The 27,822-nt window shown below is 45.2% G+C and overlaps 1 protein-coding gene across 3 annotated transcripts; it reads right to left on the bottom strand.

The window, feature by feature from the left end:
- Nucleotides 1-49: 49 nt before the first annotated feature.
- On the bottom strand, nt 50-26,096 carry KLHL20 (kelch like family member 20). Of its 3 annotated transcripts, XM_038143987.1 has the most exons (13): nt 25,985-26,096; nt 23,929-23,989; nt 16,823-17,396; nt 12,608-12,766; nt 11,469-11,563; nt 10,145-10,260; nt 9,178-9,361; nt 7,966-8,109; nt 7,615-7,748; nt 6,731-6,939; nt 4,083-4,189; nt 2,427-2,507; nt 52-2,340 (listed from the first exon to the last, which is right to left on the bottom strand). In XM_038143987.1, exons 2-13 carry the CDS (start codon nt 23,949-23,951, stop codon nt 2,310-2,312), a joined length of 1,857 nt encoding a protein of 618 aa, XP_037999915.1. In that variant the 5' UTR covers nt 23,952-23,989; nt 25,985-26,096; the 3' UTR covers nt 52-2,309. The 3 variants fall into 3 exon arrangements, with proteins under 3 accessions (XP_037999916.1, XP_037999915.1, XP_037999914.1); XM_038143988.1 differs by having other exon boundaries at nt 50-2,507; XM_038143986.1 differs by lacking the exons at nt 23,929-23,989; nt 25,985-26,096 and having other exon boundaries at nt 16,823-17,443.
- Between the last annotated feature and the right edge of the window lie 1,726 nt (nt 26,097-27,822).

Here is a 27,822-nt window from a genome sequence, read left to right as displayed (position 1 = left end):
ACCACAGAAAAACACCCCCCACTGCTTTCACCCCAAAGAACAAACCAAGAACAGCGTAGAAGAAATTTATTAAGATAGCACTATTTATACAAGTTACTCATGCTAGAAAAAAGCATAAATGATACATGTAAACATTTGTTTACAGAATACTTGTTTTCCTTGTAAAGGTGCAAATGATCTTTATATGTAAACACAAGAATACCGACCTTTAGGGGGAAAGGGGCTTTAAAAAAAGTTTTAATGTCCCATTTTAGTGTGTTTTTTACTATATTCAAGCACATTAAAGTCTGAGTTACATGAATCAAACAGTGAAGTTAAAGAACTTAAGATGTCAGCACTGCCTTTTTCATCTCAAGAATTTACAGTCCTCTATTTCAAAATTGAATTTAGTAAGGTCCACAGTTAGATCAGGTGCAAAAGGTCATTCTTCCATACTCAATAGAAATTACAGTAAAACAGAACTGTTGAGTCTTGAGTTCTTCCCTGCTCTCCCCTTACTCCTGGGTGACTCCACAGTTAATTCACAGTGCCAGAAAACAGCCCTTCCCCTCCAAACTCTTAAATGAAACTCACACCTTTTCCTGCTCTAACCATGCACAGGCAAATTGCACAAAAAACACTCAAAGAGAGGGAGGGCACTATTCATCATGGTCAGGAATTCTACAGACATGGGCAAGAGGGCAGCTGAGGTGAGCCTGGTCTGAGGTTTTATTTCAGCAGGAAGGAGCAGGCTGTGGGTCTGCCCTTCCAGCAAGAACACAAGAAGTGGGTGTCTGTCAGAATTAACAGATGATAGCTGCACCCTGCTTCAGACAAGAACTGCTATCGAGCAGGCAACAGGAGGAAAAAGGCTTTGAAAAGTGAGCTAGAATTAGGTGGATTTAGGTTCTGCCAATGGTTGCAGGATAAAGTACCAGTGTGGGTGTAGCCAAACTGTATTCCCCACCCACCTGCATTATTTCTGATGAACTGATATTATTCCTGCATTATTCCTGTTAGTGGTGGGTCCTTTGTAACAGCGTGAGCTGGGTGCAGTGTTCTCTCTGTCCTCACAGAATGACAGCTGCACTCAGCCTAATGGGGGGGTCATGTCTGCCAATGGGCCATCAGGGACTCCCCAAAATATCCTACGACTCAGGATTCCATCATTTCATTGGGAAATCCCTTGCTCTGGGGGAGGGATTCAACATTCCTGCCTGGCTTTGAGGGCCCATGATCTGGGGGTTTAGGGACTTGGACACAACAACCACCACTGGACATCCAAAGAAGGACCAGGCCTTTCCACAGGACCAGTGCTTTTGACAAGACCTCATCCATCACTCCAACAGGACTGGTTTTAAGCCACTCTTTGTGTTCATTGTATTTATTGTCATCTTTCTATTGAATTGCAACTCTGACTTGAAATCTCTCACAAGGTGTTTCTGTGGGATTAATTCCTCCCCTGCTGGTTTACCTTCAAACCAGCACAGGTTCACACACAGGGGAGAGGAGAGGAGAGGAAAGCTGAACTTTTGTACTGTAAAAAGGCATTGCTTGAAATCCTTTTCCTCTCACCCTTTTTGGGCACTTCACTGATTCAGTTGAGCTATGAGAGTTCCAGTTCTGAAAAGATACTCAGGGCACCCATCTGCACAGCTCTCCTGTCCTCTAAGAGACCCCCAATCATACCACAAGGGTTGGAACCACAGTAGCTGGCAGGACACAGCCCTGCCCAAACCACCAGCTGGTCGAAATGCAAGTCACACATATACATATATATATATATATATAAAAAATACATATATATATATGCGCACACAGATGTATATAAAAAGCTGGAATCATCGCTGTGAGCGATACAAAGGAAATACATGATACAAATCAAATGAAAAAATAAATATACTCTGTGCACAGAAAAGTTTCTGTGCAAAGGTGGCACCTTGCAGGTCAAGTACTTTTTTTTTTTTTTGAAGCTCTCTGTAAATAAGGCAAAAGCAATGTTTTCTGTATCACTTTTTTTCTCTTTCGCCCACCAAACAGCTGCCACATCCACTGCTCCCACAGCAGGAGGGAAAGCAGGAATCCCTCCTCCTGGCCAGACTCCCGGTACAGAGTGTATAGGCTCTACATCAGCATCCTTTTAGGCTACAATAACTGTTACAGTTTGGTTTATTCAAAAAATGTAGAACTACTTAGAAAAAATACGGACATAAGCAACACTTCCACTTTTGTCCAGTGGTTCCCTGGAGTCTGACAACGTGGTCTCCCGTGGGGCACACTCTCACAGAAGTCAGTTTTTATAATTCCATAGAAAGAGTTCACCGACAGAGTTACATTGGATCTAGACCGTGCATACTAGAGCTGCAAAGAGGTCCAGTGTCAACAAGTCTCTTCAGTTTTTTTCTAGGAATGAGAAGGCAGGGGACTCCCTCCCTCTGGAAGCTTACCATATATGAGATTCACAGTGTGTCATTTTGATAACCCCCACGCCTCCGCCCAGCCGCCGGTAGTTCATCCCGCCGTGCAACCTGCAGAGACAATATTCCAGGCTCACACACTGGCTCACACCCTCCTCCGTGGGGACACCAACCCTTGGGAGCTGCCATGGGAAATACTGAACCAGCCCATGTTACCTTCATTAATGTCTGCTTAAAGTGAAGAAGAGGTTGTGGAGCACTCATCTTACACACTTCATAAGTAAACAGCTGTATTTGCTTGTGCCTTTCTCTCTCAGAACAGAAACTGCTGCTTGATTTGACACCGAATTTCTGTTAAATAAATACTTCCTGCTCCCTGTCTGGTAATGTGCAAGACAGGAAAGAACTTCGTAGGCTGTAGCTGACCTTAAGCTAGGTTTTGGTAACATAGGACTAGGCTTAGTCCTCCCAGTTCAACTAATTTAATATGTATGTCTAAACCCCTACATTCAGCTGATCCAACCAAGATATAAAACATCCCAAGCACCATCTGCTGACTGCAATGGTGCCTGAATTTCATAGGGACATCAGATCCCTACAGATTCCAGCTGCATGTTCCTCTCCTTGCCACTGGAGTCTGCTGGCAGGAACAGGAGAAGCAAGTTCTCCAAACAGCTTTGTTAAAGCCAAATTGCAGCAGAATCTTTTTTCAGTCAAGCTGCACAAATAAAAAATATCTTCAAGATACAAAACAAAGGGAAGACCACAGAAGTTGGCCACCTATATTGAGTTCAATGGAGAAAAAAACCACAAGCTAATAATACCTTGAATAATCTCCCAAACTGTGTGAATGCCTGCCAGGCAGTAACTCCTAACTCTGGACTGTCACAGGGAGTAGCTGAAACCATTCCACTAAGGAATCTAATGTATGTACCACTCCACAACTGGTTTCCTCAGCAGTTCAAAAGGTCCTGTGGGTCCATGGCTCACCAAACCAGGGGAAATTCATCCACTGCTGCTCATGACAGCCATTCTTATCAGTGAAGGGTTAAACTACTACGATCACTAGTAAGAATAAGGACATTAATTTCTTTCTACTCCCCACCCTTGTCAGATCATGACAGCAGCAAAAATAGCCACAGGTGCTTGATACTTTATACTAATTACATTTGGGAATTGAAAACACAAGCAATTGTTTTCAGGTATAGTTATGACTAGAAAAGCTATTTTTCCTCTTTCTTTTCTGCTCAGCACATATTTTGATCACCAATTTAATACTATTTGTCTCAGTTTGGAGATTCTTTCAGTGGCTGAATCCTGCTGATTTAAAGGGGAATAACATCATGTGCTTGAAGTGTTTCAGCTCCTCCAAAAGGATTCACTGCCTCAGCCTGAAAGCAAGTGAACAGGCCAAATTCTACATGGTGGCTGTGAGTTCCTTCTGCTAAGGACAAGCTCAGTTCTACTGGGATGCAGGAGAGACTCAGCCCAAAATGAACAGATGGGCCATACTGGGATATTTTTCAAAATGTGGTTCCTTCTTGCAAGACAAGAAGCCAGAATGGGAATGTTGTGATGGTTTTACCCCACACAACTTCTCTGTTATGGTGTGTACCACATTCCTAATTTTCCTGGGACAGCTCCAGCTGGATTTCACTGTTCGATTGTCACACAAATTCAAGTTACCTCCACGTGTTAGCATCTGGATCAAACACCTCAATGGTCTTCAGGTACGTTGTGCCATCAAAGCCCCCCACTGCCATCAGCTGTCCATTCACCACAGCCAGGCCAACCTGCAAAACAGCCATCAGACAGCAGCTACTTAGCTGGGATGTCCTGAAAAGAAGGGTTAAAATGAAAATATTAATGAAACTATTTAATAACCATGTTTGGTGAAAGGCAGTCTGCAGGAGAGGGTTGGGGTTTTTTTCTTTAGGGCACGGCACAAATAAAATACCCTAAAAATGAGACATTGAAAGTTAAATGTGTATCTCAGACTAGAGAATCTCTCAAAGAAAAAGCAGAGGGTTCCCCTTATTGCCAGCTACAAGAAGTAGAACCATCTGAGTGATGATAAATACATGAGAATCTAAACCTTTTCCATACAAAAATTATGTTCTGGACTGAAATTCTTCCCCAAGAAAGAATATCTACCAGCCCACAACATTTGGTTAAAATAGCAGAACCACAGGCAAGCCCCTGGTCTCAAACCTCTCAGGGTGGGGCTTGGACCATCTGTAAGCACCTTGGCCTCCAGACTTCCTATTTAATCTTTGAAATCACTGAAACATCAAAACATGATCACTTCCAGTGGAAAACATGGAGTATAATAGAGAAAAGGGAAGGTACACATTGTAAAATGGTCCCTGTTTTGGCTTTGAAGAAGTCAGAAGAGCCGCAGATACAGCTGCATGTGTTCAGCAGTTTCTACTGAACGCAAATAGGGAAGCAGCTGATAAAAAGTCACTGTCTAATGAGAAACTAAAGTGGACAGTGTTGGACAGCTCACTCTGTGCTTGGAGAACAGAAATAAATAATGTGTTCTCTGCCTCCAAAACCAGTGCTTGCTCAAACTGTGATTCATACTTGCCTCACCAGACACTGGAACACTAACACACAGACAGAACCCATCCTCTCTTTACCACATAATCCAATATCTAATGATAAACACCCATACCATTTACATCTCCCCAGCCATGATGACTGCTGAAAACACTGCAGTAACCCATTGTTCACAAAAAAGCACCACAATCAGCAGTGGATGGGAACTTGCTGTCACTCACAGCATTCAGTGAAGAGAGGCAGCAGTCTAAGTGCAAGCCCAGGAGCCCTGTTCACCCAAACATGCCTCAAGGCAATCAGAGTCTGCTGGGAATATGTATCTGAACATGTGCTAACCCAGTTTCCCAGCTTTTTCCTCTCAGCAAGGGGGTGTTTTCACCTCCTAATTTATCCTGAGAGATCCAGGTATACTAATTTGATAACATTCTTTAATAGTATCTCATACCAAGTACAGCTATGTCACCTAAAAGCTCCTCTGCTTCAGGCTTAGCTGACTGCATACAAGCCCCAAAAATATTTAAAAACACTCTCAAATGACTCATTTCCCCATCCTAAACAGCTGTCTGTGGTGTGATTTGGCTATCTCTTCACCCTCAAGTCTTACTAGAGAGCTTTTTGCAAACTTCTTCCCTCACAGAGGTAAAGATGCAGAGGAAGCAGAAGAGCCTTGTGAGAAGACTGACACTTCACCGTGTGCTCTCCCCACAACAAGAGTGACAATGACACCCTACCCTGAGCCCTCTGTCCCCACACGGTGACATGTGGCACAGAGGAGCCCACCAAGCCCCACTTCATGCCTTGAGGGGCTACCTAGAACAGAGGGTAGGCAGTGTTAAAAGAATAAAGTAGGAATTTACTAAAGGCCTTCAAAGGATACACCTTGGGCAGTGCAAGAGCCCAGACGTGGCTCTACCCAAGATGGACCCTGGGTCATGAGTTTTCACACTTTTATCAGTTTTGGTCCATTTCCACATTGGGGTTCATTGTCCAGTTCCAGCTCCAGGTGATGCAGTCCCATCCTCCCAGTCTGCTCTCCTCCATTCCCTGCTGTTTGCACTTTTTGGGCCTGGAGCTGCAAGGGTGCCCTTGATTCTGGGGCTGGAAAAGGATTGTTCTGTGTGACTGAGCTGTGAGGAGAACCTGCCAACACTTGATATGAAGTCCAGAGTTATAAACTAATGCAGTACAGAGTCTGGAAAATGTGGGAGTCAGAAAAACAGAAACTTCCACAGACACTGAAGGATCTGACCTGCAGCCTTGGAAGAAGCTTGGACTGATGTAAAAAGACAATACACAGACATTAAGCAGAAAAATCATAAACTTATGTTTCCATAGTTGTAAGAACATGCTTAAAATAAGTGAGAAACTGTATTGATAAGATGGTGAAGGGTTTGTAATGCAAGGGTGTGGCTGTATACAATAAGCTAAGAGTTTAGAAGTTATGACAGTGTGCAAATGAGACAGAAGCTCTTGGATAAAAGTATCCACAGTACAGCAGAAGTAAAGGTGATAGGTTAGAAAAGCAAAATAAATTCTGTGGCAACTGTCTATTGGGTTAAAAAGTTCTGTATTGCCTTGTAACAAAACTTGTGACTACTCTTGAGCTATGGCCAAATACTTCCTCCTCTAAAACCTCATGGCCTCTGAGACTGATATTTATCTGAGCAATAAATAATTCTTAGTTGGAAAATAGCCCCATCCCTTCATTTCTAACAGCAGCAATGTTCAGAAAATATGAAATGTAAAACCTGAGGCATCAGACTCAGACTCACCCCGCTGCGCCGGGACGTCATGGCCACCACAGGAGACCACTGGTTGGTGCGTGGGTTGTACCTCTCAGCACTGCTGAGCTCTGTGGTGTCATCCCTGCCTCCCACAGCATAGATCATGTCCTGGTACACAGCACAGCCCAGGTGCTTCCTCCTGGTGCCCATGGGGGCTATCGTGTGCCAGCGGTTCTCCTGGGGGTTGTAGCGTTCCACTGTGGAGGGAGGGAAGGTGTGGGGTCAGCAGGGTTGGCAGGCAGTGGGTAAAGCACTTTTGGACTCGATTTCCACACACCAAAAATGCCATAAACCCATTTGTTCTCTGTTCCAAAGCCATGAACCCGTTTGTTCTCTCTTGTTCCAAAGCCATGAACCCGTTTGTTCTCTCTTGTTCCAAAGCCATGAACCCGTTTGTTCTCTCTTTTCTTCCAAAGCCATGAACCCGTTTGTTCCCTCTTTTCTTCCCAAGAACTCTTTCTAGTCTCTCTCCTGTCTCCGTACTCATATCTTCACTGGAGAGGGAGCTGGCAATGCTACAAACTGATCTGCAGCAGTTTTACCTTTGGCACATTCCTTCCTACAGCAAAAACAGCTGCTGCAGGAATTTAAAAGAAAAAAAAAAGTGCTTGCAACTCCTATGCAAACATCAAAGCCTTGTATTAAGGACATACTGCCAAATGAAGCACTGAGAAAGTAAAAATATGACACACAACCAGGTAATAGGGGCTCACAAGTCTGGAGAGTGAGTTATTGTACGGCAAAATAATATTTAAAGAAGAAAAAACTCCACAAACTGATCACTGAGATATTCAACAGCTATCTGGGGATGTGACAGGCTCCCAGGACCAGGACAAGCACTGACTGGGACTAAGGGACAGCAAAAGGCATACCAGTATTGAGAGGAGATGTTCCATCAGAGCCTCCCACAGCATAAAGGAAGCCTCCCAGCACAGCCACAGCCACTCCCAGGCGCCTGGTGCTCATGGAAGCCACTCGAGTCCATTTGTTTTCTTTGGGATCATACCTGGCAAAAGAATAAACACCGGAGCTGAGTGAAGTGCTGACATCTTCACAAAGGGGCAGGAAGACTGACTTTATTCTCTCCAAACAAAAATCCCTGCAAGATTTGTACAGTTCCTATCTCCCCTCTCCAGCTTGTCTGCATCAGCTGCACCCTCAACAGACCCTCTTTCTTGCTGTGCCCCACTTTTTTGGGGTTTTTTTTTGTAATAACAAAGTACCTCTCCACAATGTTGAGACAAGAGACACCATCCTGGCCACCCACAGCATAGAGGTAACCTCCAAGGACTGCTACTCCAACACTGGTCCTGCAGGTGCTGGTGGGAGCCACATCACTGCTCCACTGATTGGTCTTTGGATCATACCTGGGAAAAAACCACACCAGACAGCAAAAATTACCTGCCTAGGTCTGCTTCAGACCCTCCCATGCTTGGGAGCTCTACTAAGGCTGTGAAACTTGCCTATCCCGAGCTTCAACTGCAGCACAGCTCTTTGTCAGCTGGATAAAAGCCCTGAAGTGATACATGCATCCCCTACACGTTATTCCAGGGATGTTCAAACTGCAGGTTGGGATGAATCAAGCTGGAGATCAAAGGTTCAGGCTCCTGAGAGAGACTGGCTGGCGTGTGGTAACTTGCAGCAGAGTTAACTCTGCTCTGTTCCCTGCAGTTCACACAGGAACTCAGCCAGCACTGGGACTTGCAGATAAAATATGGAGGAACAAGATGGACTTGGGAATCCAGAGACAAAGAAATACAGTGCATACCAAAGTGCAGGACATAGGAGATACAACGCTAGAGTCACGATTTGGGAAGTTGGGAGCATTCAAGGAGATAGGTGGGAAGAAGGGGAGGCTCAAGGTGGGAGGAAGTATTTGTACAGCTCATTGGGTTTGTTACAGGGCGAAGATTTAGAGTAGTAGGAGAGCTTGAGTCATGTGGCTTTCGGGCATGGGAAGTCCTATGCAGCTCCCAGAAACAGGAAGCTTGGTAAAACTTGTTTGACTTTAATCTTTCACAGGCCTAAAACTGACCTATTTACCTTCTTCTGCCTACGTGCCAAGGTTTCTTAATTCTCAAGTTGGCACTTAACAAAAAAAGAATCCAGGATCTTTCCCTAAGCATCTAAGAAATGCTCATTGTAACCTCACCTTCCCCAACAACGCTAAAAACAAACCCGCAATTGCAAGGAAGGTTAACCAGGAACACCATTCCTTCCAAAAACACACCCAGACCCATCTCCTAGAGATTCCTTCCTTTTGCCAGAGGCTTTGGCTTGTCCCATTAAGCTGGGGATAACATAGCACAAAGTGTTTTGCACCAGGGGTGTGCAAGGTAGGAGGAAATGGCAAAATGAACTCATTCCTAAGAGGTTGCACCCAGGTTTAAACATTCACAGCTGAAATACTGCACAGGGGCCTTATGGAGACCTACCTTTCCACACTGTTAAGATAAGAGGAGCCATCATGGCCTCCCACAGCATAGAGGAGGTCGTCCAGGACACTGACCCCGACGCCACAGCGCCTCTTGCTCATGGAAGCCACCATCCTCCACTCGTTGGTCTGGGGGTCATAGCGCTCCACGCTGGAAATGGCATCCCCACTGCACCAGCCCCCCACTGCAGCCAAACACCAAAACCAGGGTCACAAAAACACTCATTGAGCTCACAAACTGCCTGTGCTCCTGGCACAAATCCCCCCTTCAGACTCGTCTCTAAGTCGCTCCTTCTGAGCTTTGTAATTATAAAATAGAAGGAGTTTTTCAAGAGCCTGAAGTTTGGAAATGCTGTGGCATGCACAGCACCAAAGAAATCACACGAGTAACAAACATAAGTTAGCTCAAACTTTCAAATATTAATGCACAGGTCACATCAGAAATAGGTTGTGAAGACTTTATGGGAATACCACCACCAGAAAATCCTGCCTGGTAGTCTCCAGGCCTAAACCAGTGGGAAAAATGCATAGAATCAGAATATCCTCAGTTGGAGGGATCAAAGTCCAACTCCTGGCCTGGCACAGGATAGCACCAAGAATCCCACCACGTGCTTGGGAGTGCTGTCCAAATGCTTCTTGAGCTCTGTCAGGCCTGGTGCTGTGACCACTGCCTTGGGAAGTCAGTTACAGTGCCAGACTCTAATGTGGGTGAAGAACCTTAATCTAATATCCAACTTAAGCCTCCCCTGACACAGCTCCAGGCCATTCCCTCGGGTTCTCCTGTTGGTTACCAGAGAACCCAGATCAGTGCCAGCTCTCCTCCCCTGTCACGAGGAAGCTGTAAAGCGTGATGAGCTCTCCTCTCAAGGCGGAACAGACCAACTGACATCAGCCACTCCTCATTTGGCTCCTCTAGACCCTCCACCACCTCCTGCTGACACCACAGACACACCTGCAGGAACACACACCTGCAAAGAGCACCTCTCCACAGCGGATGGGTTTGCGCGGCCTCGTTCGTGGTCCCTGCATCAGCGGCCTCTCCTGGGGCAGCAGCAGGTAGTTTTTGGCTTCATCCACCAGATCCCTGTGCAAGACAGGAAAATATTAACCCCCAGAGCTCAGTCTTGGGAGAAGGGGCAAGTCAGAACTGACGGGAAGAGCATCCAGCACTAGTCATGCACCTCAGGTATTGTCAAGTCACACGAGAAGAGCGTGAGCAGCTCGGGTTAAACGTGCGCTGTCACCTCAATACTCATCGGTTGTTTACAAGCCACTGACACAGTGACAGCAGCAAACCAGCACCAGTGCTTGGCCAGAGTTCATAATAGATACAGCTTGCTATAAAAGGACTGATAAAAAAAATATATATGACAAGGGATTTGTCAGGCTTACTGTGCAGAAAAGAAAAACCCAGCCTGCCTCAAGCTAAAACTGAACAGTCAGTGGTTTTGCCTCAGAAGAGAACAGGAGTTGGAAAGCTCACAAATACATAATACACACATGACCAATAGATGGAGATAGTACCCTTCTGATGAATATTTTCTCCATCAGCTCTGTCCAGCTCACACTGTCCATCCATTCATGACTTGCTGCCCGGACTAATCCTAATATTCCAAACCCTCAAATAAAACAAAAAAGAACAAAAACAAAAAAGTCCTCCTTCCCTCTACAAATGTAGAATTCCCCCAGTACGAATGCTTATTTAGGAAGAGAACAATTTAGCCTATGCCCTGAACTTCTTTACAATACGCACAAGATAGATCATGTGCTTTGCGGACGATTCGGAACTCTGCAGAACCAGAAAGGTGACACTCACACCATAAAAGGAGGAAAGGAAAACTACCCTGCATTATCCTTGTGGGAAAGAGCAGATTCTAATCTCACAGTCCAATTCAGCTATCAAAGTGCAGACATTCTACATAGAAAAACAAATTTAGATCCCACTGAGATCATCATGAAAGCCATGCAAGAGCTAAGCTGCAATAAGAGGCCATGACTAGAGGGGATGAAAAAAAAAAGGCAAAATGAAAATCAATACACTGAAAGGTCTTTTACCAACAGTCAAACTGCACACTCAAAGTTTGCCATTTCACTGAAAACTTGAAAGAACAAAACCACTTCTAGGGTGCACCAGTGACTATTATGCAAATAGAAAACAATTTTTCTTGCTTCTCCTATCCTGCCAGTTGCCAAAGACGAAATTGTGAGGCATCACCCATTTTACCAGTGACAAATGAGCACAGTTTCAGGGGACAACGTAATCCAATTCTGTAAATGGCTGAGGAGACTTACCTGCATTCCTCATCGCTCTTAATGAGTGGATCAGAGCCCACTGTACCCACCAGAAACTTGGGACTCAGCAGGGGCAGGCGGACATGCTGCAGGACCTGAAACACAAACCAGAACACCTATGGTGAAAACACAGATACCCACGGAGATGCAAGAAGCCAAATGGAAAACAACAGAATTTTAGTTGAATGCAGCTTGTCTCACAGCACATTTGCCTTTTCAATATCCCAGTTTAGATACCCAGCAGAAAATCAGTTTTCAGAAAGGGACAATCCACTGGATCTATCAACAGCTGAAAGGTCACAGCTGGAAATCTTTAGAAAATTACAGATGTCAAGACATATGTCTGAACACTAGTTAAGTTAGTGGTTTTATCAAGCATTTAGCTCTCTTAAACCTGAGTGGTATTGCAGAGTAAAGAACAATGAGAAACAACACATCTTTCACAAGGGTTTAGAATTTGAAGGCCCAAGCACATATAGAGAGGCAAACAGTTATAAAAGCATTAAAAGCTGCCTTGAGAAGAGCAGCTTTTTCCAGTTTGGTTTGTTTACTTAAAACCATTTTCAAAAGCTTTCCAGTAAATAAAGTTGCATTTAACATCTCTTTCCAAAGCAGAAACAGTGAGGCAGGCAGATGCTCACCTCTTTTGATCATCCAGCCCCAGACTTCAGAGGCTTTGGGCTGACAGCTTTGTCAGAATGGGTTCTGCTCTGTGAAATGCCTTGGCTTAGATGAAGCATCACATTCCAACAAAACCATTCTGACAAGCTCCACTGTAACATCATGAGGGCTGAGGCACAAATCAAGCAGCAGAGCTTAAAGAAGCACTGCAAAGCAAGACAAGCCTTTTCCTCTCCACTGTGGTTTTGATACGACTCTCCAAGCAGCGCAGGCAGGTTTGTCTGGACAGACTGCTGGAGTGAGCTCGTTTGGCAAGTCCTAGCCATGAACAATCCAACAAATCCCCTAATGAAGGCTCTGGCCAGCCTAGATGAAGGGACAGTGCAAGCCACAGGTGGGAGTCAGAGAGAATTTTGGTGGCTTTACATCATTCAGAAGCGCTCTGGCACCACCCTACCATCCCTCATTCCTGTCCCCCTGGATAAAGCAGCCTGGAATGCCTCTGTGCCCAAGATGACCTGTGGCAGCTGGGGTCTTCTCTCCTGGATGCTGTACTTCACCCAGGCCATCACGGCGTTGAAAACCTGCTCCTCGCTGCGCACATTTAACTCGTCACTGGATATGATGTCTATGAGCTGGTTGGCAGGAAGCAGCATGAACTCCTCACTCTCCATCACCTGGGAAAGGCAGAGGAAAAAGGAAGGGAGAAAGGACAAAGCATCAGAGCCATTCTTCACTCCAGCACTTCATGGACTAGTGACCCGTAAAAAGCCAAATCCCCATCAGTTCCAAGACCAACACACGTGAAGGGTTTGCTGCACTGGGCAGAACACAGCACCCCCAGCAACACAACAAGACACTTACAGTTGGGCATGCCTTCTACACCCTTTAACACATTTAAAGGGTTAAACCACACTAATCAGGTTTCAGAATTCAGGAAAAACAAAGCCTTTCTTTAAAATCAGCCTCCTCGTTTGCCGTGTCTAATACATAAAGCAGAAATAAAACTGCAATAAATATGTGACTAAAAAGCAGCACTGGAGTGCAGAGACTCACAATGAAAGCAAAACAGAGCACAAAAATAAGAGTCTCAAACAAGTTACCAGAGGCATTGCAGAGAACACAGAAAGCCTGATTTGTGGCAGAACAGAAAATATTTCAGGAGACTCATTTGATCCTGCCTCTTTCATTTGCTCTAAATATACACATGGAGCATGCAGTAGTCGAGATGCACAAAAAAGAGGGAATCAGAGCCTCCAGAGCCCCTAAGGACTGATCTCTTGTGAAAGTCAGGCCACTGACAAACACATTAATTCCTTCAGCATCCAAGATAGCAACCAAGTTTCTCAGGAGGCCCTGGCTGCTGCTGGGGGACTGCTCACACAGCATGAGTGAGTCAGACTGCCCTGGGAGCTCACACACCACCACAGCTCCTGCACAGACACCAGAGAGATGGGGAAAGGTACAAGAATCAAAATTAAAACTGCAGAAATGGCCTGACTGATAACTGCCAGCTCGCCTTCCCTGCAAGCATTCCTAGTCTGCAGCCTGCAATTTCCAAAAGGTTCAGGGACAGAAAATAACTGAATGCTGGCTTGCCCTTATCATCTGCGACCACATTAGAATTCTGTGATTTATTTCACAATTTGCTGCATAAATTAAAGAAAAACACCCTTTGACACAATCATCTCAACAGCAGTCAGCTGTGCAGTCCTTTTAATTACCTGAAGAAGTTATTTAGGGGCACTGAACAAATATGCAGTTACTGACAACAGAAAAAAGAACAAAGAGGACAATGAGATCAGTTACCAAACTTGGTTCTTGGGCACCCTGAGCTTTTGGGGACAGTAAGAGCCACAGCAAGGTTGGCCCACACACTCCTTCAGCCTTTAAGTAGGAACTGGGTTGGTCATTAAAGATCTATATCAGCTTTTTTCCATAGTCTCCCTTCCTCCTACAAAGCTTATGAGTAAACTTTACTCTGATGGTTTCTAAATGCAGCTTCTGCAGAATCTGAAAACAGCAGCTGTGGAAATCCTCGAGTTAAAGATGCTCATGCAGCCTCTCCCTTTGAGCCTCAGGACACCCAGTTGCATTGATGGCCTCACAAAATTCAAAGCACTTCTTTAAACCAAATTATTACTACTGTGCAACTTGTTAGTTTACATAGTAAAACAAATCATTATTTTAAATGTTTTGGCTTTTTTTTTTGGCTTAATTATCAGGACACTCATAATTACCTGACTAATATTAATGATCTATTTGACTGACGTGCTTAGTGGACAAGAACTGTCTGGATTTCATTTCCTCTGCAGCATGCCTGAACATCAGTGCTTTTATAAACAGAGAGAATTCATGTCAGACTATACAATATAGAGTGCAATTTTTGTCTGTTGATAAAAGTGCAACTTGTCCACCCATAAATATAATTTTTCCCTACACACAAATGTCAAGAGACAAAAAAAAAAAAAAATACAAAGGCTGTTCTTGTACAGTGGAGTTGTTAATAGAACCATTTCACATTATATGCACAAAATCCACTAGAGGTTATAGGCAACAAATTAAATTGGGAAGAATGGAAAAAATTGAAAAAACATTTTACCAAGAAGTTAATGATGTAATTCAGCAATACACATAAAAATTTAATAGAAGCAGAGGTTAGCACAGCAGAGGACATGAAGCAATTCAAATTGCATTCAAAGTAACTGTATGGGTTGGCCTGGTGCCTGCTGCTTAATATTTCACATTGGCACCTAGGAAATTCCCAGCTCACGTTCCTTTCTGCCAGCTTGGAGGAACGGTGATCACACAGCCTCCGCACAGGAAGGCAAAATTTTTTATCAGTTTTTTATTTATTTTTTATCAGTTTTTAACCTCCACAGTGGAGGATGGTTAAACAGAGAAGTGCCTGGCTTCCCCCAGGGATCACCAAGCCACTCCCCAGATGGAAAATACTGCCAGAATGGAATGCAATCCCAAGGAGCAGCAGCACTGGCACTGTCTGCAGAGAAACAGTGGAAGCAAAAGAAGTGATTGTTAAGGATGAAGAGCTGCAGAACTCCTGGGGCACTGAACTGGACAACAAAACCTGGCCAGGCCAAAGAAATAGTGCTCTAATCTAGGTCTCAGTTTTCCAGAGGTTGTGATTAAGTCAAGTCAATTATAATTTGCATCATCTTCGAGGAAGAATGTTCTCTCTTTTTTCTTCTTGTGCTTTAACAGGGACAAGGAAGACAGAAAGTTGTCTTCAAGGGACTGCAAAAGAAAAGAAGCCTATAGCAAGCAGCTCTTAACAGCCAGCTGCATGTATTAATGCTAAAACATTTTAAAACTGTCAAGCTGTTAAAATGTTCTTAAGAGGCTTGTAAGCATGCCCTACTCATGTAATAACAAGATCTAATAACCAGTAAAACAACCGAGCACTGAAAATAAACAACCATCTGGATAGCATCTTGCTCCCCCCCACTTAAAAAAAACCCAAAAAACAACAAGTCCAGAAGAAAAGAAGTGCAGAGCAAGCACATAGAATATGAAGTGGCCAGCTAAAATGTCGGGCTTTGGGAAACCACCAAGTTCTACAAAAAAAACCAACCCTCATCTTACCAGCAAATTCTATTTGGTTAGAAAAGATGTATTTAATTGCAGCTTTTGTAGTAAACCGATGTTGCATCCACAGTTAGATACCAAGAATTGTCTTCACTGTGTCCAATGGTTGTGTTCTGTTGTGTTGCTCCTGCTCAGATTTTTCTTAAGTACTACCTGACTGAAATTAATATCATTCCAACCTGCTTCTTGCATGTTAGAAGAAAAAAAAAAAAAAAAAAAAGAAGAGACAAGCTGCCATCACTCACAGCACTTCCAGACTGCTGCTTCTCTGGGGAAACTAAATTATCACCAGGAGTTCCTGGAGTTCCTCCCTTTGGAAAGGATCCCCCTGTGAAGCTGGTGGGAAGAGGAGATTTTTCTGCAGCAGTTCAGTAAAGACCCACTCTTCCCTGACTATTGCTCACACAATCCTTAATTATTATGTTGATCCTTCTCTGAACCAGCTGCTGGCATTTTTTTTCACCAAAAAATCATCTAGGCAGAATTAACAAAGGATGAGAAACTTGAATTTATAAAGGTCAGCTACAATATTACACATCTGAATTACTTTCAGACAGCTTCTGCTGAATAATAGATGCAAAACTCTAGTTCTGCTGCAACCAGGGATTTGAACACTCTCCTGAGGCAGCCTCACACTCCCCCAAACATCCACTTTTCCAAACCCAGAGCTCAACATCAAATTTTTGGGGTTTTATTGCTGTGTTGTCTTTACTTTTAACACCTGCCCGCCCACCCCCCCCCCAACCATGCAGAATCCAGAATATTTCTGAAAGAGGAGTGGAATGTCAAACCATTGAATCTGTCCTGCCTGCACAATGCCAAATCCACCTGCACCCACGGCCTTGCCTCCCACATAGCACTCACCCACACCTTTCAGAGAAGAACTGCTGTGCATCATATACAAACCACTGGTACAACACAGTCCTGCCACCTCTCTCCTCTTTCTTCCCCACTTTACGTCTGGCACCCATCACTATGGGTCCCATCACTGGCAACCATCACTATCAGGGCACAGAGCAGGTGAACAGGCAGGATTTGGAAAAAAGGACAAAATGAGAGTTGCTGAAAGCTCTCACAGGCCACGTTGATGCATTTTACATCACAATTCCAGCATGTCAGCTCCTTACCTCCTGGAAGTTGTGCTGTGTGAATTTGTCAGCGATCCTCAGCAGCTCACGGCACGAATGAGTGTCAGCAAAAGCCCGGATGCCCAGGCAATTGGAAGGGTCCAACTGTCTCTTGAGGAACTCACAGCAAGCCTCCTGAATCTCAGCCAGCTGGAGAAGACAAGCAGCTGGCAGCAAGGTCTGGACATTCCCCTCTTCCACAGTGATCTGCGAGGTGTAGGCGAAGTCGATGAGCAGCTCCATGGCGCGCTCGTCGATGTCCCTGATCACCACCTCTGTCTGCCGCGACTCCGCCAGCTCCCCGGTGAACATGGCTCGGAAGTAGGGGCTGCAGGCCGACAGGATCACCCTGTGGGCGTAGATCTTCTTGGCCCCCACTACCAGCACCACATCGCAGAGCTCCCGGTGCTTCCTCAGCAGGTTGATGACCTCCAGGGTCTGCCGGGGGTGCTTGTCGGAGATGTAGGGCATGCGCGCGGGCTGCGGCACCCCCTCGGGCAGCTTGTTGGGGTCTCCGAGGGTGCAGCGGCTGGTCACGTCCATTCCGGTCTCTCCTGGGCGAGTGCTGGCACACCTGCAGCGCAGGAGATACAAATACAGCACCATGGTCAGGGATCCCAGAGCCAGCCGGGATCCGAAGTTCCGCGGCTCGCGCCGAGCCGTGCCCGTAAGTCCACGGCGGGATGTGAAAACAAGCACGTGACCACATGAAAGAGGAATCCATCTCCAAGCAAAGCTTGCTTAGAAGTAAACAAATGCCAACTTGCAGCAGGCTTCTATTTATTGCTATTTTTATAGGCTTTCTATGACACACGGCTGTAATATCCAGCTACACATACATATTTATGAGCTGAACCTCACCATAGCCTTGTGTGGTAAAGGCACATTATCCCCATTTCAGAGTGACTCAAAGCACAGATTAGCTGACTTGCCCACTGTCAAGTGCTGGAGTTTTCTTTGACAGAGGTGGAGATGGATTTCGACTGCAAAGAGTTCCAGCTATGTGATTTAACCAAACTTCTCTGTTCCACCTACGTTTTTAATGGGGTCACTCATCACTGTAATGTCTGAACACACACTGTCACACACACTTCAGGAGCTCAAGATGGCCTGCAGACAACCACGAGCATCTCTCAGGTTCACAGAATACCCATTTGAATCATCACCTCTTCAATTATTTCTGAACTACGGAGTCTCCTGACTCAACCCACTCTCCCTGACACGTGTCAAAAGGTTAATCTTCCCCAAGAATGGCAGAAGGCAGGCAAACCTAAATCAAACCAAACAGGAAAAAGATAAAACAAGTATCCACCACTATCAACCTACCAAAAAAGGCAGAACAGGAAGTCAGGATGGTAACTTTAGAGGTGAAGAATCACTTAAGAATACATAAACTAAGTTACAGGTACAGAGAGGAAACATATTATCTTCCCAGTTTCAGATGCAATTAGGAAAAACGAGGAACGTGCTCTTCCCATATCAAAGGAAAACCACCACTTAGAGCAATTAAAGGACATTGGGCAAAATATCAGAATATTGATGGTTTATGACCATTGAAGATGTACTGAAAGATCCAAAACATGCTGGCCCACTACTAGTTTTTCCCTGGTCCACTGGCATTTGTGAGCTGTCATTACCTCACCATTCATATTAAGAGTTAAAAAGAAATCAAGCTTGGCTTTGCCATGGCTCAATGTAATTTGCAGCAGGCTTGAAGGAAAGAATTAAAAAAAAAACACCTCACATCTTTTCCCCTCATTATTATGTCAAATGCACTTTCTAAGCACTGGGAAACCAATCTCTGCAGTAGTTCAAATTATTTACTTGCATCTTAGCCTGTTTTCCCATTCCCTCCACACCCTCTCCTTGATCGTCATATTCAGATGTTTTAGGCCATTACCTCCTCCTCCTATCTTGGGTACACAGATCCAGCTGGGGGTCCCCTCTGGGCTCTGGGCTTTACTGCTTGCTCCTGCTCAGCCTCTGCACCTTAAATGCCTTGGATTTTTGCCCCTGCTCCATCTTTTTTACATCCATCACCGTTCTGCTTCCCTGACACCTCTGACAAATCCTTCTGCTCTTACACTGCCTCTCACTCTCCTCCACCCACTCCTGTCCCTCACAACCCAAATTCACCTTTGGGGGGTTTGACAATCATTCTCGAAGCTCTGCCAAGTTCCTCACAAACAATGCATAAACTAAACTCTCCTTGCAGCAACACACACCCACCACAATTAATGGTACCCCTGCAAAAACCCCGCGAAACCTCGGCTGAGATTAATTTACCTAATTGGCTTATTTTCACAGTCCTTAGCAGCCAAGGCCAGAAGGTAAGTAATTTAATCCCTCTACCAAAAGATGGAGAAAGGTGGTGACCAACATTCCCCTGTAGTTTGGCTCTTGCTAAGCAAGCTAAGTCGATTTTATTGTGCATTAAGTGTTTTGAACTATGTCAAACCAACCCTTGGAAGGAAAAAAAGAACACAATAAGAGTTTTTTTAAGACACATGCTACTACAGTTCTGGACAGTTTGTCTTGACCAGGCTACCAGTCAAAGAACAGAAGAAGCATTCTTCAAATAAAAACCCATTTCATGTAGCTACAGCTCAGAAGAGATGGTGCACATCCAGGACAGGGCATCCTTCTGGAAAGCACACAACCCCTCTGTCACACTCGTAGGTTTTCCTCATCTCCCACTAAAAACAGCCCTAAAGCAGATCTAAGAGTGGCACAGGTTCTAAGCACAGACAGATTAGATTAAGGCGATGCTGCCAGAAGAAACACAAAATACTCCTGCCAATCCCACAGCCCAAGACTCCCTGCCAACACAGGGCAATGGGATGTACCCTCGTGCCACAGGATTACTTGGCCAGATTTAGGCAGCAGCCCTTGCCTTTCCCAGCCAGGGCAGATCAGGATTTTTCTGCTCAAATGAGGCCCTGCCAAACACATCTTTAACTCACTGAAAAGGTGGCTGGTCAGTAAGAACTGAAGTCATTCCTGAATTGCTCCCACCAGCATTTATCTGAGAGCCTGCATTGTACCCAGCCTCCTTACTCCTGGGGAGAAAGTGCTGGTTAATGATTAAAGAAGACTGAATGGATGGAAAAAAGAGTAACAACCAAACGTTCCTGATTCATCCATAACTTATCTCTGGGTGGAACAGAAGCCAGTGATCAATTGGCTTAAGAATTTCCAAGCTGGATCAACCCAGATGCTTGATGTGAAGCTGGTGGGTTGCTGCTACACGCAGGCACAGAGGTGTGAATTTAAAGGACGCGTCTGCTGGCTCGTGTCTCCACAAAGATTGTAATTCCACTGCATTCTGTGTGCATTATGCATAAATATGCACAGAGAATGAAATGATGAGTCAGTAGCTTAGAGGTGTGAAAGACAGAAGGCAGCACTTGATTCTCACATGGCAGGGGAGCTGCCTCCCTCCACACAGAGCTGCTCCTGAATAGCCTGGGTGATTAAGGAGGGCTGAGGATCCAGAGGAAATGCGTGTGTGTGCCCGGATAAAACATTCACACCCAGCTATGCAGATATTCTGGGATTAGCTTCCATCAAAATGCAGGGCTGGGGAAATCAGCAAATACAATGGGATTAATAAAGGGCTGACAAAGGATCAGTTTTTGTAGCACACTGCTGAGAAGTACAAATGGGAACACAGGCAGTCTGCAACACGAACTCAGCTAAATAAACAGGCTGCTCTGCCTCCATTTTATTCCACTAATGCCCAAAATTTCATTCATTAACAGGGGCATGCATGAGACATCCATCCTTACAGCAGCTCCTACCAAAGTTCAAAAATATACCTAATAACACACACCTAGGGAAAATTCTCTCCCATGCCGTTGTAAGGGCATCTTAACTTTCAAATCTGCATTTTTTAAGCAATGTGTGTTTTAGCACAAGATTACAAACAGGCTTTAACACAATTCAGCAGAAAACAACGGGCTGACCTAAGGCTTATGAAACACGCATCTCAGGCTAAAAACATCAACTGAAATCCAAAAATCATACACTGCTGGAGTGGATTTCAGAGGCAAGAGATTTTAGTAGCAAATAAAAATAACAAACCAAATGGGTAGTGATTTCTGTCAATGCTTTGATTTGAAATTAATAAATATTTCCTATACTCATTACAAAGCTGTAAGAACAAGGGCCACTGATTTGGCCCAGCCTTTGGCAACAGAAGTCACCACCACAACATGCCAACCAAGTAAATGGAAATGCTTTATTGTGGCATCAGTACTCAAGACATTAAGTTAGCCAGAAGTCTGATTATCAGGAAAAATACCACAGATTCATTTTCTTGCCCAGCTAGCAAGGTTCCAGTAAGTTTTCTCAACAAAGTTATGCAAACAAGCAGATAAACCTGACTGAAATACTATTTTACGTTACACAAAAGGAAACCAGCAAGGACCTGGTGTATTTGCCCCTATTTATATTGCTTGGTTTGAATTTTACTGAGCAAGCCCAGAAAATTCAATTTCACCCTGACTGAGGAAAACATCCCAGTCACGGTGAAACTGAGGATGCCCATACTCTGAAAGAGGAGGTCATTACTGCAGCCTTACAGAAACCTTCCTGAGCCTTTTGTAGTTTGTTTCGGGCAAGAGCTATGTCCAGGTAGTTGGATAACTCCTGAGTGCAGGACCAGGATCTGAAGCCTCCTTCTTCCTGCCAGGTCTGGCTGCTCAAGCCTGCTCTGATCCAGCACTGCTGTAAGCTGGGAAAAGGCTGCCAGGAAAAGCTGGGTGAGGAAGAGCTGGGAGAGCTTCTCCAGTTTGTTTGGGAGCTGCTCAAGCCCTCCTGCCTGAGCTATGTAAAAGATATCTCTGCAGCTGACTGTGCACCCACTCATCCTGAGCTGATTTCCCTGCTTCCTTCCTCACCCCTATTTGCCTGAGGAGTCCAGGACTCCTGTCTGGCCCTGGCATCAGATCTGCTCTGCCCTCCTTGTCTGGGTGCTGTGGGACCATGCCCTTCACTCAGAGGTCCCTGCTGCCTTGTTTTTCCCCTCAGGAAAGCTACATTCTCTCACTCCCTGAGAGTGAGCAAGAACAGCCTGCCCCAACCACCCCTTCATTCCTAATGCAAGGTAAATCCTGTTTGCAGCAGCAATTCTGTGTTCCCTGCTATAATCTTGACAGGAATAGCTGGAATTCCTTGTCTGTTCGAGCTGTTCCTCCTCCCCTCTGAATGCTGTACACATTTGATACCATCTCACTGTGTTTATTAACCCACTACTGGCCAAGCCCCACTCCCTCCTTTGTGCAGGACCTACCACAACCCTCACACGGGGGTGTCAAATTGGCTTCAGAGCCCTGAGTAAAAGGATAAAAGAAAGTGCTCTGCCATCTGCATAGCTGGAGTTCATAGGAAGATCTCTGCCCAAAATCCAATCAGGAATCTTTTATCATTTTCTGCTAAGACATGCAATAGGAGGAGAACAAACAGAAATTTTAACAAGCTACACTGAGGCCCTTAAAGCAGACGAGTGTATTCCAGAACTGGAGTCCACAGCTCACAGCAGAGATGTGTGTCAGGCCAGGCTGCAGCAATAATAAAAAACCTCCACTTCTTCAGCTCTGTGCTGCTGCCCACCACAAAAACTAAAACTGAGTGGCAGCCAGAACTTCCACAATAGCAAGTCAAAGGCCACAAACCCACAGACACACAAATTCCAGCACGTGAATTCTCTGTCTCGGTGTGACACAGAAAACAGCAGGCACAGAAACAACTTTAGAACCTCAACTTCCCCATCAGGAACACAAAAACTAAGGAGAAAACAAGAACACAAGCCAAGCTAGTCACCAATTTTATGTCATTCTGCCAAAGCATCTTGATAAATGGAGCACAACATCAAAACCTAAAAAGCTGGTTAAGATTTAAACAAACTCTCCTGAAGAGAGCTACAATGAAAGAGAGCCCATCTGCTATTTAATCCATCTTGGAGGAAAAGGAATTCACTGCAAAAGTCACATACAGCTCCTCATTGACCAAACCACATTTCTTATCTTGGTGAAAATGCAGCACAACACCCAGGCTCAGCGATGCCTCTGTCATGTCCCAGGTTTACTCACTGCTGAGCTGCAGCAGCGGCACAGCAAATTAAATTAATTAAAATTAATTTAATTAAATCAGCATTGTGCCATTCTTCAAGGGTTTAAGTGACTACTTTCTTCTTGCCTCCTTACACAGAACCCAGGCTAATGGTTTCTGTGGCTAAGAATGCTCTATATATTAATCTATGGTTAAGAGCCTTGCTTTCCCTTACACGAGTGTTTACAGATTCACCCGCAATAAAGTTTTCCTTCTTTCAATATCCCAAAGAGCACAAACAGAACAAGCAAGCTGCCCAAGTTCTCTCCAATTCATTTAGAGCTGAAGAACTTCAGGCAACTTTGCTTCCACACAGCCTGTATCATGTGCAGAAATGTATCTACTGTTAAATGTTGCTGTGGGATTGCCATCAAGCAAGGAAAATCAACAAGAACTAGCAGGGAACCATGTTTGCAAACCTGTCATCATGCTGAACGACTGTGACAACTTTTCCCAATATGAGAGAGAATGTTTTTGACACAACCACAGCAAGAACTCTCCTGAATTAAACTTCAGCTGCATCTCCAGCTCATTAGAACTAAGGCAGCTGGCATCCACAATTAGAAAAGGAAATCTCCTTTTCACCCAAGACCTCACCAAACTTCTTTCGTTAAGGGAAAAATAATGCCTCTTGGAAACCAAGTTTAAATTTATTCCTAAGCAGTTTATTTTCCACAGCTTTAATACCTAAGTAATTAAACTCTGAATTTAAAATATGACAGTAAATGGGGGAAGTGGAAAAGGGGATGGAGAACTACAGAAACTTGTTTTCCATACTCTTCCTTAAAGACATCTGGTCTTGTATATATTGAAAGCTAAATACATTTAAGAAAGGACTAAAGAGGAATGATTTATTTCCCAATTCCCCATAGCCAGGCTTTAAAAAAAAAAAATCCAAAACCACACAACATTTTACAGTCTAGGCACGTAGCAAACCAACTCACATGATTTATGCTGTTTGGGGAAGAGAAGAAACAATTGTTTTTGTGTCTTACCTGCGCATTGGCTTTCCGTCCATGCACTGTGAAGAGAAACCTTCACCCTACACTTCAAGACCTGATCCAACAGAAAAAAAAAAAAGAGAGAAAAAAAAGGTGATTTCCTATGGGTTACTTTTAATTTGTGAGGGAATGCCTTGCTAGGCTCTGTCTCTACAAACTAGCTGATATCTTTTTGGTATTCTGACAGAATGGTGTTAAGTTTTACATCTCTTGCGTCTTACTATTCATCGAGACTGATAATAGAATAAAATCTTTTAAAACACCTCTCAGTTACCCCACCTCTGCAAAAACTAAGAAAACCAACCATTTTCAACTAAAAAGAACCTCCTTTCCCCTCTTCAGTCTCCCTCTAAGAGAAGAGAGCTGCCCGCAACCACATCCCAATGTGCCTTTTAGCTCTTATCCAGTTATAAATTCACAGCCCAGATTAACAACACCTGGACTGCAGAGAATAAAGCAGAAGAAAACACCACCAGCATTAAAAATATTTTCACCACGGCTGCACAAAGATTCCTTACCAAACAGAACACACACATTATAAAGTAAGCAAACTGCCTGCCTCTGAATTCTTAAAACTGTTCTACCAAAGGGAAAAATATCAGAAGTGACAGGGTGCTCACTGTCACTCCTTGCTCAGAGCCAGGAGGTATCTCTGCCTCACACATTTAGCAGAGATTTAAGGCAGGCTGGCACCTAATAAACAGCACAGCGCTGCTCACCAGCTACACTGCAGAGCCAGAATTTGATAGAAGATAAAACTTGTGTCTGGAAATTGAAGATAACTGTGCCCCAGAGGTAAGAGGGATGCTAATAATGCTACTACATCTGCAAAGATGAATGATGCTGCCTGACGCTCTCTACACTTCCACTCCAAATATTCATTTTCTGAGAGTAATAACAGTTGCAAACTGCACAGGCCTTTCATATTCAACCACTAACTTCTAATTCTAATGTAAATTAACCCTTTTTACAAGGGCATCACTTGCCCCAATTTCATTTTCGATAGCTATTCACTTAGGAATACATTTAATTCAATTATTATTCAAAGCAATAAGCCTAACTTTTTGTAAAAAAAAAAAAAAATCTATTAAAAGAACAGAAAGGTGTTCTGCTTCCACACTGATAGTCACAGCCTTCTACCCCTCCAGAAACGGGAGAGAAACGGGAAACCACTGAACTATGGGAAAAGCAATGACAGAATGAGAATGAATTAAACCTTAAAATAAACACAAGTAGCATTCACAAGAGAAAAAAAAAACCCTAAATTTAGGAAAAGCAAGATCATTTTCAGAAGACTGGGACTGTCAGATTGGGACCCTGCATCCAACAATAAGCAAAATACTTTTGGCACAATTTAAATTGAACTACAGAACTGTTATAGCTACGTGAAGAAGAACCTTATTTCACAGGCAGCACTCTCTAGGAGCATTATCCCAGACACACCAGCGGAGCTAGCTGATGAGGAATAAGCTCAGACTTGCTGTCTGCTACACTTGTAAATTACTCAGGTTCGCAGCTCCCTTCAAATAAAGACAGGCAATTCCTCGCGGCCAGGGCAGCGCACAGCAGCTGCGAGGCGAGCTCCGCGCTGCACCGAGCCCGCCGGGGCTGTCCCGAGTCACCGAGCGGCCCCCGGCGCGCTCCGCACACGCACGGCAGCGTGGAGCAGGCTATTCTTAGCCCCCCGATTGCATCACTTTAATCCCCTTAAACCCACGCCGAAAGCCGGGGAGGAGGAGAAAACGCACACACATATACACCCAAAATAAAGACATTTAAACCGCGCTGTCCGCGGGGCAGCAACAGGCTCAGGGGCGGCTCTGCCAGCGAAGCCCGGCCCTGCAGCCCGCGGCACAACTCGGCTCTGCCGGCGGCAGCTCCTGCGGGACGGGCACCGCTCCCCTCCGCCGGGCCCGGCCGAAGGGCCACCCCGAGCCCGGCCCGGCCGAGCCGTGCCGCGGAGCCCACGCTGCCCCAGCCCGCGGCAGGGCCCGGCCAGCGCCGCCCGGCCCACCCCGCGCCCCCCGGCCCGCCGAGCCGCCTCACTCACGCCGGGCGCGGGCTCCTCGCCGCCGCCGAGCCGCGGTCCCGCAGCGCCGCCCGAGCGCCTCCTCAGCCGCAGGAAGCGGCCCGGCCCCCGCCAACCGCCGCCGAGCCGCGCCCGCCCCTTCCGCCCCCGGAGCCGCCCGCCGCTGCACGGCCCGGCCGGGAGGTGGAGGCCGAGCGGAGCCCCCAGCCAGGGCGCGGAGCCGCCGCATGCACGGGGCCCCGCGGGTGCCGGCATAGAATCAGAACGGTCAGGGTGGGAAGAGAGCTTTAAGATGATACCGAGCCCAGGCGTGCGCCCGACGCTGCCGCTGGAAGCGCTAAAGCAGCGCCAGGTCCAGACGCCTCCTAAACGCCGACTCCAACACCTCTCTGGGCAGCCTCTTCCGATGCCTGACCACCCTGACAGTGATTTTTTTTTTTTTTTTTGATTTTTTTTTTTTTTTTTTAGTCTCTAATCTGAACTCCCTGTCTCAGCTGGGCCATTTCCTCTTGCCGTCCCAGCAGAAGAGACCGAGTCCACCTGGCTGCACCCTCCTGTGAAAAATGCGTATTTTATGATTGGCTTTTCGCAAATATTTGGATGAATATTATATGTCTTATGTTAGAAAGTTATGCTGTATTAGTTTTCTCAAATATAGTTTTAGGTAATGACGTAATGTCAAAATAGAAACTGTGTATGGGGGATATTTTTTTAAAGAAAGGAATGAGGTACTCGCATCAAATAGCAGCCACAGGACTCTTAAAGCTTTCAGAAAAAGAGGATTTATTACTCCATTATCCGAAAAAACGAACTTCTTCCCATCTCGCTCGGTCTTGAAGATGCCGTTAGGATTAAGAGGAAGAAGTGATGCTGTCCAGACAGAATCCTTTGTTTGAATGGAATTTATGCATCATGTATGAGGTGTATAAATATGCAACAAGCTATTGTTTTTAAGGGTTAATCCTCTGTTAACGTGTGTCCTTTTCTGGGCTTATTTTGCCCAGAAAAAGGTACCCAGACTGTCCGTAACGCTTTGTTTTTATTGTCTCCTATTGTCCTATTCTCAATTGTTAAATTTTTATTACTCTAATTATATTACCATTTTTATAATAATTTTATTACTATTAAACTTTGAAAATTTTAAGAATAAGTGATTAATGTTTTTCACACTCCTGTCAGGTGGTGATAGTGATGAGGTCCTCCCTAAGCCTCCTCTTCTCCAGGCTGAACACCCCCAGCTCCCTCAGCCGCTCCTCACGTGTTTTCCAGACCCTTCATGAGCCTTGTTGCCCTTTGCTGGACACACTCTAGCACAGCACCTCCATGTGCTTTTTCAGGTGAGGGGCCCAGAACTGAATGCAGCCTCACCAATGGTGAGTACAAAGGGATGATCACTTCCCAAGTGCCCCTGTCCCTCCATAATTCCAGATTAACAGCACTTCTCATTCTCAGTGGGTAATGCATTTCTCAGTGTGCCCGAACTTGGCACATGGTGTGATTCTGGGGCTGCCCTGTGCATGAGGACACCTCGTTAATGTGTATAAATAGCCAAAGGGGAGATGCCAGGATGCTCTTAGTGGTGCCAGCTGCTGGGAGGAGATACATGGAAGGTTCCACCTGAACAGAAGGAAGAACTTTAGTGTGCAGTGATCAAGCACTGGAACAGATTGCTCAGAGAGGTTGTGGAATCTCCCTGGGCAGATATCCCAGACCTGCCTGGATACAAAGCAAGGCCATGTTCTAAAATGGCCCTGCTTGAGCGGGGAGGTGGGACCAGATGACCCTCTGTACTCCCTACCAACCCCACCCATTCTGTTATTCTGTGCAGGGCCACAAGTTGGATTTGGATGATCCTTGTG

Source organism: Motacilla alba, chromosome 8, assembly GCF_015832195.1.
Source record: "Motacilla alba alba isolate MOTALB_02 chromosome 8, Motacilla_alba_V1.0_pri, whole genome shotgun sequence".
In the NCBI taxonomy this organism is placed as follows: domain Eukaryota; kingdom Metazoa; phylum Chordata; class Aves; order Passeriformes; family Motacillidae; genus Motacilla; species Motacilla alba.
This window is presented reverse-complemented; position numbering and strand designations above follow the sequence as displayed.